Here is an 18909-nt window from a genome sequence, read left to right on the forward strand (position 1 = left end):
AACAGCAGCCTTGCTGTGTTCCTGGGCCAGCCCTGTGCTTGGAAAGGCCCCTTCAGTCCCCTTCCTCAGGCTTCTCCTTTCTCGGGCCCCAGCTTGTGTGCAGTGCCAAAGGCGTGGGCTGGCAGGCCTCACGTGAGCGGGTTCTGGTGCGCGTGACAAACTCTGGGCAAGCCTGTTCTTGTGATTCTCGGAACTTCCTCTCACTGGGACAGCTTAGTTTCCACACCCATCCTCCTCTGGGACCTCCCTCAGCAGTGTGGCCAGCAGGCAGGGCAAACAGGACCCTCCCTCCCTGGGCGTCAGCTGAGAAACCTGAAGCTCAGGAGCAGGGGCGGTCCCCAGGGTGATGGGTGGCCGGGCTGGAAGCAGACGCCAGGCCTTCTGACTCCTACTCCAAGGCTCTCACTGTGTGCTGGCGAGACTTACACTTGTGAAATCTGATTGTCCTGAAGGCAAGTAACATATTACATATTGTGATATCGTGATACATGAAAAGAAATATGGTCTTTGTGTGCATTTCTTGGCCAGAGCCGCTAAAAGCCTTGTAACTCCCTGTGTGATGGAGGAAAGAAGGGTGAATGGAGCCTCTTTTGTTTTTCGTAAGAATCGCCTCTCAACCCCCCTTAGTTTATGTTAATGGGATAACCTGGAAAGTCCCTAAGGATGGGGGCTGGTTGCCAGGGGAAGCAACCTTGTGATTAGAAGGAGGGGAGGAGACGGGGTGCAGGTTGAGTTGGTTACTTAAAGGCTAATGATTTAATCTGTCACGCCTATTGCATAATGAAGGCCACAGAAAAGCCGAAGAGCACAGGGCTTGGAGGGCTCTGGTGTTTGCTGAGGGGGTGGAGGGTGGGCCGCCTGGAGAGGGTGTGGGAGCTCCGCGCCTCTGTTCTCGTCTCGCCCTTTGTGCTTCTTCATCTGGCTGTGAGACTGTAGCCCTTGTGACATCCTGTGTCATAAACCTGTAACCCAGTGAGTAAACGGTTTTTCTGGGTTCTGTGAGCTGTTTTAGCGAATGATGGAACCGGAGAAGGGGTGTGTGGGAACCTCTCATTTGCAGCGAAGTCAGACTGAAGTGTGTGTAACCTGGGTACCTAGTACTTGTGATCGGTGTCTGAAGTGGGCACAGTCTGTGGGAAGGAGGCTTTAAACTTTGGGGTCTGCACTAACCCTGGTTAGCGTCAGAATTGGATTGAACCCAGCGGGTTCTGGAGAATTGGTCAGTGAGGGAGAAAATCCGCACACATGTGGTCACAGAAGTGTTGTTCTGTGTTAAGTGAGAGTATATTTTTATACAGATGTTACTAGAGTCAGTGATGTACTTCTTCGCAAAAAGGAACACATGGTTCTTTTAATGTCTCTATTTCACCAGTGAATCCCACCATTTGAAAGGAAAATGAAGATGCAGTGTGTGAGTGAAATGGATAGGCCAACCAAAAGCTACTTCCTTCATTCAGAATACATTTATTTAGAATGTACTAAATGCCAGGCATTCTTCTAGACACAGGGGACTGCTGGGAACAAGACCACATTGTCCCTGCCCTCAGGGTGCTGTCGCTCCTTGGGGAAGACACATAATAAACAAAGAATGGGTTAGATGGTGATGAATAAGGCTGGAATGGGTTTCAGAGCTGTGGGCTGAGCTATTTGATATTGGGTCATCAGGGAAGGTCTCTTTTAGACAACACTGACCAGACCTGGAACAAAGGAAGGGACCAAGGCACATGGGCATCTGGGGTAGAGTTGACATCTTGGTTTTTATTATCATCTAGAGCAGCAATTGGGAAACTATAACAGTGGAGCCAAATCTACCGTGCCGCCAGATTTTATAATAAAGTTTAATTGGCACACACATGCCCATTTGTTCAGCATTGTCTGTGGCTGCTTTCCTCCTACAACGGTAGAGTTGTCATTACCAAGGAGATCAAATGGCCTACTTAATCTGAACTATTTACTATTTGGTCCTTTACAGAAAATGTTTCCCAACCCCTAACATAGAGCAGAGGTTCTCGAAGTGTGTCCAGGAACCCTTTGGAGGCCCTGATACATTTTTAGGGCTTTTGTTTATAATAGTGCTGAGACATTATTTGCTTTTTCCACTCTTACCTTCACATGAGGGTAGAGCAGAGTTTCCAGAGGCCACATGCTGTGTGATATTGCAACAGGTTGAAGGAAGAAGCAGGTAGGGGAGTCTGGCTCTCACCCAGGAAGCCAGACATTGAAGGGACTTGCAAAAATGTGAAAAATGACATTCTTCTGACTAATTTTTATTTATTTTGGAAAATATAGTTACTTGTTATAAAAATTTAATATACGTTAACTTATAATTGATTTATTTTTATATTAGATATGTTAGGAAGGATGTATTTTTAAACTATGTCAGTTTCAATTTGAAAAATAGTTTATTTGGGTAGATGTACCCACATAAAGAAGAGCTTTTGTGAGTTTTCAGTCATTGTGAAGAGTGCAAAGGAGTCCTGAGACCAAAAGTTTAAGAAGAGTTCATCTAGAAGTAGCCAATTTTTTATGCTTCATTTTGAAGCTGCAGGAGTTACAAAAAATGTCTTTCCCATAGGCTGCAGGCCTCAGCTTCCCACCTGTGGAAGGATGGCAGAACCTGTATTCTGGGGTGTGTATTGCCTCAGGTGTAGGATGTGTGGAATGGATTGAGTTATGCCCCTCAAAAGGATATGTTGAAGTCCTAACACCCAGTACGTCAGAATGTGACCTGATGTGGACATAGTATCACTGTCGATGTAACCAGTTAGGATGAGGTCTTTAAGTCGAGTCCTAAACCAATAGCACTGGTGTCCTCATAACAAGGGGAAATTTGAACACAGAGACACACACAGAGTGAGAATACTGTGTGGAGATTATGGCAGAGATTTGGATGACAGCAGATGTTGGCACCAGACGCTAAGGCAGAGGCCTGTAGCAGATTCTCCCTCACAGCCTCAGAGGGAATCACCTCTGCTGACATGTTGGTGTCAGACTTCTAGGCTCAAGAGCTGAAGTTTAGGACACCTGGTCTGTGGTACTTTGTGGGGGCAGCGTTGGAATCGAAGACATTGGGCCATTGCTTTGCAAGGCAGAAAGTGCTCTGTAGGAGTCAGGGTTGCTGTTGCTAGGGCCACCTTTTCTTTGTTTCAACCTCTGGCTGGGCCAGTTGCTAACATCCAAATGCCCTGTCACCCTGATGCCTTCCCACTGTTTGTGTGTCTACATTTTCTTTCCTATTTTATTTTTCCCACTTCTCTTTTTACCTCTTTTCCTCTTCCTGTACTTCTCTCATTCAGGGCAGGATTGGAGCTTTCACATGTTGACATTTTTCAGGCACTACTTTTTGTTTGCCAGAAATGGTCCTCAGTTCATAACATAGAACCCAGCTGCCTGATCAGAGCCAGAGGGTCCCCACTGAGGGAACTGTCTTGGCACTCATGAGTAATAACGTGGCTAATTTTTGCATCAACTCTGGCGGAGGTACTGATGCAACTCCCATTTAAATTAGACAGCAATAGAGGTGCAGAGCAGAGGGTTCACCCAGCTAAGAAGGGGCAGGCTGACTCTAGAACTCACCCTCACAGTAACATTGGAAGGGTAAATTCTGGTGTTATGGCATGTATCTATTAGTACTAGATTTGGCTGAATGTGAGAGAAAACCCCCAATAACAGTGGAGGTGAGAAGTTATCTCAACTCCTGTGCGCACTCACTCACCCTCCTGCAGTGCACCTATTAGTCCAGCCATGGAGTGGATGGCTCTATTGTGTTGTTTTGAATCTTGGATTTGTCATGTGTTAAGTTAATCCTTCCTTTCTGTTGTTAGAAAAGTTGACAAGAGAGTGGAAAAGCAGTGACAGCTCTTCATCCATGGACATCAGCAAGGAGGAGGAGGAGCCCAGAGAGTTCAGATCAGAGGGCTGTGGGCACAGGTCCCTCCAGGTTGTCCTCACACTGGTGCTCTGAGTCTTCAGAGAGGCACAGGCAGCTTGGTGGTGAAAAAGAGAAAAATAAACCTAGAAACCTAGAACCTCAGGTGAAAGTTGACAAGAGGCCTAATTGGTCCAAGTTAGCTATGTGGTTAAAAATAGTTAAATATTAATTGAAGTTCTGTAATATCAAAGGGCAGGATTCTGAGCAAGGAAAAAGTAGCAGGGTGTGTGACAAGCAGAGGTTGGTTTAGGGAGCAGATCTAGGATCCCTGTGGTTTAGGACATCTAATCTGTTTATTATTGTTGTTACTTTAACTCCCTCCAGGATGGCGTGCCTTCTTGGTTCACTGCAGAGAGTTTCTGCAGGGGTTTTCTTCTTAGCCTTTTGGGGCTCAGTTGCAGGTGACAAGCTGCTGGTGGCACCTCAGGATGGAAGCCACTGGCTTAGTATGAATGACATAGTTGAGGCTCTCAGTGACAGGGGACATGAAATTGTGGTGCTGGTGCCTGAAGTCAATCTGCTTTTGAGAGAATCCAAATACTACACAAGAAATATCTATCCTGTGCCTTATGACCAAGAAGAAATGGAATACCGCTACCGCTCCTTTGGAAACAATCACTTTGCTGAGAGATCATTCCTGACTGCTGCTCAGAAAGAATATAGGAATAATATGATTGTAATTGACATGTATTTCACCAACTGCCAGAGCCTCCTGAAGGACCGTGCCACCCTGAATTTCCTCAAGGAGAGCAAGTTCGATGCTCTTATCACAGACCCGGCCTTACCCTGTGGTGTGATCCTGGCAGAGTACCTGGGCCTGCCCTCTGTGTACCTCTTCAGGGGCTTCCCGTGCTCCCTGGAGTACGCGTTCACCAGAAGCCCAGACCCCGTGTCCTATGTTCCCAGGTTCTACACAGCATTCACAGACCACATGACTTTCCCCCAACGGGTGGCCAACTTCCTGGTTGATTTGTTGCAGAACTATCTGTTTCATTGTCTATATTCAAAGTATAAAGACCTGGCCTTGGATGTCCTCAAGAGAGATGTTCATGTACCCACCTTATATCAGAATGTCTCCGTGTGGCTGTTGAGATACGACTTTGTGTTTGAGTATCCCAGGCCCGTGATGCCCAACATGGTCTTCATTGGAGGGATCAACTGCAAGAAAACCAGAGACCTGTCTCAGGTTGGTGGAGTTATTTTTTTTCATTGCCCTGTTTCTTTGTTTGCAGACATTGTTTTTAGAGACTGTCTTCTCTCACTCATTTGGTTCCTTGTGCCGAGTGTCACTTGGGAGATTTGTCTGGAGCAATGGTGGCAGGAAGGGAGCTGGGCTCAGGGTAGCAGGGACATGCCAGAGACCAGAGTGATAAGGTGATAAGAGGCATGTGAATGAGGACAGGGCTCATGCTTGGCTGCAGCAAGACATATGTGTAGCTAGGTAAGCTGTGGACAGCCACACAATCATTGAACGATCTTAGAGAGGTTCCTGTCCAAAGAGAGGTGAAGCCTGATCACTGGGACAGCCCCAGGTAGAAACTCATTCTCCCAACTCCGTCTCACACTGTGTCCCTGGGCCCCAGCCTGGGGTCAGCACACTACAGCTGGTGGCCAGTCTGCCCCGCAGCCTGTTTTTACATGGCCCAGAGCTGGGAGTGGTATCTATTGTTTTAAGAGATGTTAAAAGGTACAACAATGACAACACAGAATATGTGACAGAGATGTATTTGGCCCTGAAATCCTGCACATTCCTACCTGGTCTTCACAGAAGATGTGTGGTGACCTCTGAGCTAAGGCAAGTGTCTTGTTTGTGTCCTCCTGACATACGGGGAGTAGGGCCAGAGTTACTCTGAAAATAAGAATCTGTGAGTTTATAAAGCATAATTTAAATATTTACACCATTGAAAGGCTTCAGACCACTCCGTCTGTCTTTTATGTCAACAATTTCTTTCTCCATGCATTTTTCATTAGAGAGAAAGCCTTAAACAGGTCCCAAAGACCCTTCCCACCCTGTGTGATCTCTGCTATTTTCTCTGTGAACTGGTGGGACAGGTGGCACCAGTTCCAGTGACACAGTGAAAGGGCTGGGGGGAGGGAGAGGTGGAGCATAATTGGACTGGCTCCAGGAGCCTGGGCAGGAAATAGACACTCCCACCAGTGTCAGGATAACTTAACTAAGATATTTAGAAACAAAGGGTACTGATTGATTTATATTATAATTTATTATTGTTTATTCAATGTTATTTATTCTTATAAAGAAACAATTGGCATGAGAAGGATAAGGTATCATATTTAAGAGCAACCATCCAATTTTTGCAAAAAGAGTTGTATTTGGTTGTATTTAAAAGCCAGACTGAAGTCAGTGCATTTTTTTGAATCTGTGAACTTGGATCTGGCATGTGCCTTCATCTGTATCTCAGCTGGTATCCTAACATGTTACCATAGACAACATTCTGTATTACAGTATGTGATTACCAACTTGTGTTTCTAAGTATTAGGAATTAAAGTAAAGTGAGCAGAATCAAGTTTGTTTTGTCAAATAATCAGATCATTTCAGCTTTAGGAAAAAAACTTGCACTTTGGAGGGATGGCAATGTTTTGTAAACAGACACAGGTGGTGGTTTCACGACACTGTGAATGTACTTAATGCCACAGAATTGTTCACGTTAAAATGGATAATTTTTTGTTATGTGTCTTCAAATTAATAAATTGTTTTTGTGAAAACAGATACATCATAGATCATAAAACATTAAGCCCTGATTTATCACTTAAAAAACTACACTGCTCACTAGGCAAATATGAAAATCAGGCAATACATGAAGTATACAAAACACAAATGGCCAGTAAAACTTGGAAAACACATTTAACTTCAGATATATTCCAAGCATTATAGATTCTTCAGATTATTCACAAATTCCGATTAATAAGCAAAGAAATTCAATTTTTCCTATCAAATTAGCAAGAATTTTTTGTAAGTAACTTTTGGCCCATCTGTAAAACACAAACTGATGTATTTCCATCAAAAACGTGCAAAGCCTTTTGAAAATGGTAGCTTGGTGGACATCCCTGGCAGAAGTTTCCGGTGCGCTGCTGAGGAAAGTGTCCTTTCTCAGGGCGACCTCTGGGCTCCCAGCCACAGCAACGGGGGAAGAGTCCAGCGATGTCACTTCCACTTACACCCACATCAGTTTCACTCTGACTGCAGCCTCACCCACTGCCTCTGCCCAAGGAGGGACTGAGCCACCTCAGAGGCTGCCCACATTTCTGCCCAGCTTGGTCCTACGATAAGCCCCTTGGCTGTCTGGCTGCACTGAGAACCACAGAGGCTGGGCCATGAGGCAGCTCCAGATGTTCTAGAACCACATATCCCAGCCCTGCCAGGGTCTCCTCATCACGCCTGTGCATTTTGTCTTCTGTCCCCAACAGTTCTGCTTTTGCCAGGTCCCCCCAGGCGCCTCTGCACCCTTCTGTGTGCCTCTGGGGTCCTCAGTTTCTCCCAGAATCTCACACAGTCTTGAATGAGAAAAGAGCCTGTCATTTGAGGTCCTTCCTCTCTGCCACAGGGTCTCAAATCCAGGCCAGATACCGGGACACTCTGTACCTTGTTCTTCTTGCTGCTAGTTCAGTCCCCACTGTCCCGTCCCCATTGTCCCATGGCTAACCTCTTTTCCTGTTGGGAAGGTCAGGTGTCAAATACCGCAAATTTATAAGAGAATTTAGCTTCACATTTCATTATTAAAAAAGCTATTGGACTGTTTTTCGTAGAACAAAAGTATTCAGAGATAAATCCTACTGTCTTCCACTTGGAATGCAAAAGATTCCTCAACCTTTGAAAGGATGGGCTTCTCCTCTTGCTGTGAGAGCTGTGCACACCTTGGAACCAGGTCACAGCCACAGCTCTGGCTCTGGGAATGAGTACATGTTCTGTGTCCAGCCCGAGCTAGGGCTGGGAAGCCTCCCCTACTGTCCCCAGGGATTTTTCCTGTGTCTCCATCATATTAGCAGAGGAAGAACACAGGAGTAGGAGGTATAGGCTTGGATTTGAACCCAGCTGTGTGGCTGGGGCACGTGCTGGCTTACTTCTGAGTATTCATTTCTCCCTCTGTGAAATAGCAGCACACAGGAAGGTGTGGCAGGGGCAGGTAAGGTGAAGTTCACAGGAGATCTTTGAAAACTGTAAATGCAGCACAAGTTGGACTGGGCTGCTTCAGGCTAGAATAATAGGATTGAGGACCCTCAGACAGGAAGCTCTCTCATTCAGTAGAGCAAACCGAGGCTTCTAGAAGTTGAGTGAACCTGCCTAAGGCCGCACCTGCTGCAACACTCATTCCTATATCAGTCCTCATTCCTTCTTGCCCCCACCCCAGCCTCCATGTATCTTTCTGTCTCTGTGGATTTGCCTACTCTGTATATTTTGTAGAAATGGAATCACACAATATGTGGCTCATTTTTTTCTCTTAAGATTTTCATGGTTCAACCATGTTATAGGATAACTGTTGATTGTTCTATAATATTCCATTCTGTGGATAAACCACACTGTATGTATCTACTCATTAGGTGATAGACGTTTAGGTTGTTTCCACTTCTTGCTTATGATGAATAAAGCTGCTGTGAGCACTCGTGTACAAGTTGTGTGGACATCTGTTTTAAATTCTCTTAGGTGTACACCTAGGTGTGCAATTGCTGGGTTGTGTGGTAACTGGAAGGTTAATCTTTTGAGGAACTGCCAGACTGTATTTCAAAGTGTCTGAACTGTTTATTTTTATTGTGATAAAATGCACACAGAATAAAATTTACCATTCTGAATCTTGCAGTTCAGTGGCATTATTACACTCGCAACGTTGTGCATTATTACCACTCTCTTGTTTGAGAACATTCTTCACCCCTATAAAAACTCACATGCCTTGAAAGCAGTCATTACTCATGCTCGCCTCCCCTGCCCTGGGCAACCCCAACCTGCTCTCTGTCTCTATGGATTTGCCTTTTGTGGATATTTCATGAAATGGAAATCATACATGATGTGGCCTTTTGTGTCTGCCTTCTTTACTTAGCATGTTTCAAGGTTCACCCTCGTTTTAGCATGTTTCAGTATTTTATTGGTTTTTATGGCTGAACAATATTCCATTGCCTGAACATCCCACATTTTGTTTATCCATTCATCAGCTGATGGACATTTGGGCTGCCACTTTTTGGCTACTGTGAATAGTGCTACTATGGGCACTTGTGTACAAGTTTTTGTTGGATGACATTTTCACTTCTTTGGGGTATATACCCAGAAGTGTAACTGTTGAGTCATATATTAAATCTTTGTTTAAACTATTGAGGAACCAATAAAGTGTTTTTCGCAGTGGCTGCCGCATTTCACATTCCTACTAGCTGTGTATGAGGGTTCCACTTTCTCCACATCTTTACCAACACTTGTTTTTTTTTTTTTTTCATTTTTTTCAAAAAAGTATAACTATCCTAGTAGGTGTGAAGTGCAGTCTCATTGTTTTTATTTCCATCTCCCTAATGACTATTGATTTTCACCATCTTTTCACATACTTATTGCTTTTGTATATTTTCTTTGGGGAAATGTCTATTCATGTCCTTTGTGCATTTTAAAATTGTTTTTGTTGTTGTTGAATTATAAGACTTGTTTACTCTTCTGGACACAAGTTGCTTATCAGATATATGGTATATACTTTTTTTATTTTGTGGCTGTTTCTTTCTGTTTTTTTTTTTTTGTTTGTTTGTTTTTTTGAAGGTGAGTGGTATGGGGACCCGAAACCTTGACCTTGGTGTTTGTATTAGTCCGTTTCTTTTGCTTATAACAAAATACCTGGAACTGCATAATTCATAAAGAAACAATTTTTATGGCTTTCAGTTTCAGAGGCTGAGAAGTCCACAGTTCAGGGAACACATCTGGTGAGGTGCCTGTCCTGGCAGTGATTACAGCGACTCAGGGTACATATGGTGAATATGGTAGAGCAGAGAGAAAGAGTAACCTCCTCATTCACTCTCCTTTTAAAGCCACCAGAACCACTCCCATTAGTACAAGAATCGATTGATCCATTCAGGAGGGTTCAGTCCTCACAATCTAGTCACCTCCTCAAGGTCTCACCTTTCTATTACCATAATAGGATTTCCCGACCTCAAGAGTTACAGTGGGGAAAAGATTTGGGAGGACATTCAACCCAAAGCAGTATTATGAGCACCACGCTCTAACCACATGAGATAACTGGCTCGCACTCGTTCACTTTTCTGACGGTGTCTTTGAAGCACAACAGTTTTAAATTAGATTAAGTACAATTGCTCTAGTTTTTCTTTTGTTGATTGTGCTTTTGGTGTCATATTTAAAAAATATGGCCAAATCCAGGGTCAGGAAGATTTATATCCATGTTTTCTCCTAATTATTTAATAGTTTTGGCTCTTATATTTAGGTTTGTGATTCACTCTGAGTTCATTTTTGTGCATGGTATAAGGTTATGGTCTAGCTTATTTTTCTTCTCTCTCTCTCTCTCTCTCTCTGTCTCTTTCTTTCATCTATAATTAGTTGTCCTAGCACCATTTGTTGAAAAAGGTTTTTTTTTTTCCCCCTTTGAATGTCTTGGGTCTCTTGGAGAATTTCATTTGCCTGTAAGTACGAGGGTTTATTTCAGGACTCTCCATTCCATTCCATTGATTTATATACCTGCCTTTAATGCCAGTATCTCACTTTCTTGATTACTACAGCTTTGTTGTAAGGTTGAAATTGGGAAGTTTGGATCCTCTAAAGTTGTTAATCCTTTTCAAAATTATTTTAACTATATCGGATACTTTGAATTCCCATAGGAATTTTAGGATTCGTGTGACAAGTTTTGTAAAAAATGCGAGATGGAATTTTGATAGTAATTGTGTTGAATCTGTAGATTAATTTGAGGGATATTGCATCTTAACAATAGTAAATCTTCTGATTCATGAACACAGGAGATTTTTCTGTTTATGTAGGTCTTCTGTAATGTCAGTCAATATTGTTTTTCACTTTTCATTGTAAAGTCTCTCACTTTAAACAAATTAAATCTATTTCTAAGTATTTTATTTTATTTGATGCTATTTCCAATGGAATTGTTTTCCCTTTCTCTGTTTCTTTTTCTTTTTTCTTTTTTTTTTGTTTTTGGTGTCTGTCCAGTATGGGGATCTGAACACTTCATCTTGGTGTTACACTGGAATTGTTTTCTTAATTTTAACTTCGGACTCTTCATTTTTAGTGTATAGGAACACAATCCATTTTTTAAATATTGAACTTGTACCCTGTAAACTTGCTATATTCGTCTATATGTTCTAATTATTTTTTAGTGGATTTCTTGAGATTTTCTATACACAGATCATGTCATTTACCAATAGACATAGCTTTACTTCTTTGTCCCGAATCTGGATGAAGTTTATGTCTTTTTTTTTTTTTTTTTTTTTGTCTAATAGCGTTGTCTAGAACCTCTAGGACAATGTTGAATAGAAGGGGAAGAGAGGACACCCTTTTCTTGTTCCTGATCTTAGCGGGAAAGCATTTAGTGTTTTACCATTAAGTGTTAACAGAGATCTTTTTGTAGACGCCCGTATGACCAGATTGAGGAAATTCTCCTCCATTCCTAGTGTGTTGAATGTCATAGTTTGTTTAAACAAAATACCTGAGACAGGGTAATTTATAATGAACAGAAATATACTTATCACCGTTCTGGATGCTGGGAATGGTAAGATAAGGCAGTGGCAGTTTGATGTCTGGTGAGGGTCTGGCCTCTGCTTACAAGATGGTGCCTTGAACAGTGCATGCTCCAAAGAGGAGATATGTTTTATCCTCATCTGTTAGAAGGTGGATGAGCAAAACTCCCTTTATCAGTTCCTTTTGTGATGGTATTTATCTATTCATGAGATCAGAGCCCTCATGACTCAAACCCCACCCTACCGGCCTCACCTACCAGTGATGTTGCATTGGGATTAAGTTTCCAACATATGAGTTTTGGGAGACATACACACAGTACCATTGCAAAATGCAAATGAGGTGTATTAGTCCGGTTGGGTTTCTATAATGGAATACCTGAGAACGGTTATTTATAAAGAACAGGAGATTATTTGGCTTATGATTCTGGGACAGCTGCATCTGGCGTTGGCCTCAGGCTGCTTGTATTCATGGTGGAAAGTGTCAGGCAACCAGTGGGTACAAGCAGATCACAAGGCGAGAGGAAACGAGAGAGAGAGCAGAGCCGCCCCAGTCTTTAAAACAACCAACTCTCATGGGAACTAATAGAGTGAGATCTCACTCAGGTCCTCCTCCACCAGGGAGAGCATTACTCCAGTCATGAGGGATCCACCCCTGTGAGTCAAACAGTTCCCAACACTGCCACATTGGGGATCAGATTTCCACATGAGTTTTGGCTGGGGCAACAAATCTAAACTCTATCATTCCACCCTGGCCCCCCAAAACTCACATCACTCTCACATACAAAATACAATCATTCCATCCCAACAGTCCCAAAAGTCTTAGCTTGCTCTAGCACCAACTTACAAATCTAAAGTCCAAAGTCACATCTCAGACCAAAAGCAAAAGTCCTTGCAGCTGTGAACTTGTAAAAGTCAAAAGGAAATTTATCTACTTCCAAGACACAATGGTGGAACAGACATTGGGTACACATTTCCATTCCAAAGGGTGGAATATGCCAGAAGTGTAATAGGTCCCAAAGAAGTCAAAAACCCAGCAGGGCAGATATTAAATCTTAAAGCTCCAAAACAATCTTCTTTCACTCCAAGTCCTGTATCCCGGGCACATTGTGGCAACTGGGCCCACAAAACCTCGGGCAGCCTCTTCCACAGCTCTGCCAGGACCAGCCCCCTTGGCTGTGCTGGTGCCTGCAGCTTTCCCAGGTCTGCATTGCACATGGCCAGTGACCTTACAGATCTGGGGTCCTGGCGGCAGCCCTACTGCCTTGGCTCTACTAGACATTTCCCTGGTAGGTGGTCTCTGTGGGGGCTCTGACCCCACTTTCCTGCTTGGCATTGCTCTAGTAGATGATCTCTGTGGTGGCTTTACCCCTATGGCAGGTATCTGCCTGCACCCCCAGACTGTACCATATATCCTGTGAAATCTGGGTGGAGGCTGCCACACCTCCACTGCTCTCATGTTTTTCAGGCCTGTGACTTAACAATATGTGGACGCCACCAAGGTTTCCAGCTGTGCTCTCCAGAGCAGCCACATGAGCCACACTTGGGGCTGCTTGAGGCAGGGCTGCTCTAGGCAGAGCAGCTGGGATGCACGGAGCAGAATCCAAGGGCAGTGGCACCCTATGTCTGTCCTCTGGAACAACTCAGGCTCTTAGGTCTCTGGGCCTGTGATGGGAGGGGCACCCTTCCAGACTTCTGAAATGCCTTCAGGGCCTTTCTCCCATTGTCTTGGCTACTAGCATCTGGTTGCCTCATCATGAAGCTAATGTCTTTACCAACCAGTTTACGTGCTTCACCCTTGCATTTTTCTCCTGCTCTCAGGTTCTCTACCACATAGCCAGGCTGCAATTTTTCCAAATCTTTACGCTCTGCTTCCCTTTTAAATGTGGCTTTACATCATGTCTTTGCTGCCATAACTCAGAATAGGCTGTTAAAAATAACCATGCAGCTTCCTTAATGCTTTGCCACTTAGAAATTTCTTCTGCCAAACATTCTGGTTCACAGCTCTTAAGTCTCACCTTCCACTAAGTCCAAGGGCACGGACACAGTGCAGCCAAGTTCCTTGCTATGGTGTAGCAAGGGTGATGTTTTGTCCAATTCCCAATAAGTTCCTCATTTCTATTGTCATTTCTATCCGAGACCTCATCATCCGCATGGTCTTTACTGTCCATATTTCTATCACATTCTGGTCACAATGATTTACCCATTTAACTCTAAAATGTTCCAGACATTCTCTCATCTTTTGTCTTCTTCTGAGTTCTCCAAACTCCTCCAACCTTTGCCTCCAAAGCTTCTTCTACACTTTCAGTTGTCTGTATAGCAACACACTGCTCCTTAGTACCAATTTTCTGTATTAGTCCGTCTGTGTTGCTATAACAGAATACCTGAGACTGGGTAATTTATAGAGAAAAGAGGTTTATTTGTCTTACAATTCTGGGAAAGCTGCATCTGGCATGGGCCTCATGGTGCTTCTACTCATGGTGGAAAGTGTCAGGCAGCTGGTGGGTACAAGCAGATCACATGGCAAGAGGAAGCAAGAGAGAGAGAGAGAGGAAGTGCCAGGGTCTTTTAAACAAGAGCTCTTGTGGGAAATAATACAGCAAGATCACACTCAGGACTACTTCCCCCCAGGGAGAGCATTAATCCATTCATGTGGGATCCATCCCCATGATTCAGACCGCTCCCTACACTGCCACACTGGGGATCAGATTTCCACATGAGTTTTGGCAGGGACAACATATCCAAACTCTATCATGTGGGTCCCTTTCCACAAAAATTATGAAGAATTTCATGACAGTGAGCACCGTATTAAGCAAAGTGAAAGACGCTTCTAAATGTGTAGTGTGGTATGACTGCACAGGTTGCAGATGCATGAAGCTGGCACTGGCAGAGGGAAAGGGAGAGCCGGGAAATGAGGAGAACCAGACTGTGACCTTGCACCACCTCAGGGGTGTGCCCTTTGCCATGTGCTAGGGAGATGTTGCCCTTTGGAAGTGTTCAAGCTAGTGACCCTGAAAAGAACATTCCATAAAGTTAAGCATTAAATAAGGGCAGAGGTCTAGTGTAATAGCTGTTTTCAATCCTATTGGTCTTTCAGCTGCAGCAGACATGGTCATAGCAAATGGCCACTAATCTCACCATGGTCTGGGTGCATGAGGGTGTCCAGGCTGGCATGGTGCTGATGGCTTTACAGTGGCTTAGCAAGATTTCTTCTAGGGGTTTTCAAACCTTAGGGTGTGAGTTCCAATGGAAGGTGGAGTAAATGTGTGATAAGAGGACTTGGGGGATTAGGTTTCCTTCTGTGACTCTGCCCATCACTTTAGACCCATGTCCTAGCCCACTGCCACCTCCTCATTTATGACCTGTCATGGAATCCTGGAATATCTGGGCTGATAATGACCATGAATCAGAATGCTATGCAATGATTTTAATCCCCAAATTTTAATTTCTAGTTTAGTATATAAACCTATAATCACATAATTTTCTCTGTGTTCTAATTTGAATTTCTTTATGAAAATGTGTTGGGCTGTCAATATGAATGTCCTCAAGAAAGGATGTTGTGTCAACCTTTAAAACAGTCAATTTGGGGTCTACAAGCAATCTGTTTTTGAAGACTCTACCTCGTGTTCTCTTTTAGGTATTTTTATTTCTATTGTGATATAAGTAGGTACATTTACTAATTACATTTTATGTTCTCAGAATGCTCCATTTCAGTAATATATTTCTGCCTTCTAACAATTTTATGTACCTGTGTAGCTACCACCGTATTGAAGACACGGACCACTCCATGCAGTAGCTTCCCTTGTGTCCTGCTCCATTACCTAATACCTGCCCCCAGCCTTAGGCAACCACTGACCTGGTTTCTGTCATTGAACAATAAAGTTGTCTTTCTAGAGTTTTTCTGAATGGAATCACACCAGCAAGGATGGAAACCATACATGTGTACTGTATTGTGTCTGGAGTCCTCTAGTCTTTTTGGATTCATCTGTGTTCCTGCGTGCGTCACTATTTCATTCCTTCTTAGTTCTGAGTAGTATCCCATCGCAGAGATACATCACCGTTTGCTTATCCGCTTTCCTATTGATGAACATTTAGGTTGCTCCCATTTTTTCCTATGAATAATATACCTGCTATAAATATTTGTGTACAAGTGTTTCTAAGGACATTCAGTTTCAGTTTTCTTGTTGGAAATACTTAGAAGTGAGGTTGCTTGGGCCCATGGTAGGTGTATGTACAACTTTGTAGGAAAGGAGCACACTGTTTTCCAAAGAAGTTACTATTTTACCTTCCTAACTGCGATGTGTTAGAATTCTCATTGCTCTGTGTCGTGACTGATGCTTGCTCTTGTCAGTCTTTTACATCTTATTCATTCTAGTGGGTGGGTAATGTAATTTCATCATGGTTTTTATTTGCGATTCTTTTATGACTGCTGCTGATGCACACACATTCTTGTGCTCATTGATCATATGCACATATCTTTTAAAAAAGTGTCCCTTCAAGTCCTGTGCAAATATTTATTAGGTTAGTTGTCTTCTTGTTTTTCATTTGTGAGAGTTCATTACATATTCTGCCTACAGTTTTTGTCAGATAGTTTTGCCAATATTTTGTCCTGGTGGAGTGCTTAATTTTTTTACCTTTTTCACACAATATCTTGCAAAGACCAAAAGTTTAAAATATTGATGAAGGTCAATTTATCAATTTTTGGGGATATATACTTTTGTGCCCTAAGAAATCTTTGCCCACGTGAGGTATGAAGATTGGCTGCCATGTTTTCTTCAAAAAGTTTAACCTTTTTAGTTTTTATGTTTAGGTGTATGGGAGTGTCAGAGGCGAGCACTGTCACTAGGGGACAGGTTTGAGGGATGCCTTCTCTCTGGACTCTTCTGGGTGATCTCATTGACACTTATGGCATCAATCACGGCCACATGCAGATGGTTCCAAGTCTACATGAGCAGCTCAGATCCCTCCTCAGCTGTAGACCCTGAAGCCGATGCCTCGGACATTTCCTCCTGGAATCTCCAGGCATCAGGAATGTGTGTGAGCTCCTCTGTCCCCACCGTCCTGCTCTGCCTGAGCACCTGTGTCTGATGTGACCACCATTGCCCAGATGCCTGACTCTCCCCAGGGCATCCGATGTGCACCTAGAAATTAGATGACACCAATATGGAGATAAAAAGTCACTGCATGAATTTAAGATGGGGAGAGCCCCTTTCCTGTGACAATGAAACTGTAGCAGCATATTCCCACCCTTACACTGTGATCATTATCAGGCTGCTTAATGGGCATAGGCATTTTAAAAGGGTTGGAGGAATAGCTCAGGGGCTGACGTGTTTCTCCTGTGGCTAAGCATCCCTCTCTCCTGCCCTGTATGCTCATTGCTCTCAGGGGACCATCTTCCGTGGGCAGTTGGGGATACCCTGCAGACTCGCCTTCTCTGTTTCCTTCCAGCCTGTGCCCGTCTTGGACTCCGAGTGCCCACTGGTGGTCGCATCCGTTGACTGTGTCTCCATGTGGTCTGTCCCTGAAGGAGGGGCTGTGGCTTTGATTCAGGCCCTGCCCTCTGCAGAAACATCCTGAAAATCTGACCCCTGTCAATCATCTCAGTCCTTTGCAAGAGGGATATTTCAGAAACACAAAGCTGGAGGTTCCACACCTCCTTCAATGGCTGCCCTGGCCTTCCAGGTGAGGCTCAGTCCTCCAGCTTAGTGCACAAGGCTGGGGTGGCCAGTCCTTTGTTTGGGGGTTAAATAGTGATCCCCATCCCAATAGTGTTGAAATCCTAAACCCAAGTGCCTGAGAATATGACCAATTTGGAGATAAGGTCTTTACAGGGGAGTGAAGTTAAAATGTGGTCATTAGGGTAGGCCCCAATCCAGTGCTTCTAGTGTCCTTTTATAAAAAAGAAATTTGGACACAGAGCTAGATATGTACACAGGGAAGACCACGTGAAGACACTCAAGGACTGGAGTGACGCAACCATCAGCCCGAGACCTGTGAGGGATGCCAGCAGACGCAGGAAGCTGGAGGGGGCAGGGTAGGACACCCCTAGAGCCTGCAGAGGGAGGGCCACCACACCGACACCTTGATTCGGATCCCAGTCCAGCCCCAGAGCAGTGGGAGAAGAAATGTGTGTTCCCAGCTGTGCAGTCCTCGTGCCTCATCCTGGAGCCCTGGGCCACATGTCTGCTGCTCTTTCCCTCCACCCCCTGCCATGGCCTCACACTTGCTGTCTCTGTCCAGCCCGTGCAGTTCCGTTCCCCATGTGTTTCCTGCCACTCCATGCTCTGTGCAGGCGTTGGGGTTTCATGGCATGTGAGAGTGAGGGTTGGGGGCTCGGTGTGCACCCCCTCTGCCCGCCCTTCTGGAAAAACCCACATTGGTGGGCGACTCATGCATGGCTGCCACGCTTCCTTCATTCCTCCTCCCACAGGCTCTCCGGTGTCTGGAGACGCTGCCCTGTGCATTGGGCGAACATTTTGCAGAGGTTGTCAGTGCTATCTGTGGGAGCACTGGTGTGACAGCGACTTCTCTATGACCAGAGCCAACGTGTTTGTAGGTGAACTTTAAGATTGTTTTGGGTCAATGAGATTTAGTTTGGCCTTACGTCAAAACTGTAGCTTACAATGGGACAAAATCAAGATGTTACAAAGTCAAACCTTTGTTGTGTGCCTCTTCCCCTGTTCTAGTCTAGATTGTTGCCTCTAACTGGAGCATGGCAAAGTCCGGTGCCTTTCGGTCCTCCGAGGATGCTGAGTCTTCCTGCTTGGCATGTGACACCCAGTGAGGTTTGGCTATGGACAGGCAGATCCTCAAAATTAGGAGAGCTGGAAACGTTGCCCTGGTGCCACCCTTCCCCTGCGTCCACGGCAGGCACTGCTGTCCCAGTAAGCGGCAGCCGAGTTCTCAGCAGAAGGAAGGGACCCGACTCCAGGAACTTGCTGCTTCTACCGCGAGATAAGGTGGTGGCTGGAAACACAAATGCCAGATTACGTCACTACTGAGCCCAACAGCAGCTGTAGTAGCAACAACCTTAATGTCCTGCTGTCCCAGCCGTCCTGTTCTGGCCCCTCTTATGCTTTCACATGCTCTAGTTAATCGAGGACATGGGCGGTCTCCAAATACAGATGAGAGTTATTTTGTTTGGCTCTTGGTAGACGTGACTGTGTGATGGAAATGAAAGGATTTGACCAGTGGGTAGGAGGACAGAAACTGAGCCTTTGTATAAACATACATTATGTCACTGGACACAAACAGGAGCCAGAAAAAGAGCAGAGAGCTGCTGTTGGGGGGGAAGTAAGAGAACT

The 18909-nt window shown here is 44.4% G+C and overlaps 1 protein-coding gene across 1 annotated transcript in view; it reads left to right on the plus strand.

Annotated features, from left to right (window-relative positions):
* The first annotated feature begins 915 nt into the window (after positions 1–915).
* The window catches only part of LOC134372958 (UDP-glucuronosyltransferase 1-6), a 253422-nt gene continuing 235428 nt past the window's right edge, over positions 916–18909 (plus strand). The window contains exons 1-2 of the mRNA XM_063090311.1: positions 916–972; positions 4256–5117. Coding sequence (XP_062946381.1) covers positions 4257–5117 — 861 coding nt within the window. The 5' untranslated portion in view covers positions 916–972; position 4256. The remainder of the gene's footprint in view (positions 973–4255; positions 5118–18909) is intronic.

The sequence above is a fragment of the Cynocephalus volans genome, chromosome 1 (assembly GCF_027409185.1).
Source record: "Cynocephalus volans isolate mCynVol1 chromosome 1, mCynVol1.pri, whole genome shotgun sequence".
NCBI classification, from domain to species: Eukaryota; Metazoa; Chordata; class Mammalia; order Dermoptera; family Cynocephalidae; genus Cynocephalus; species Cynocephalus volans.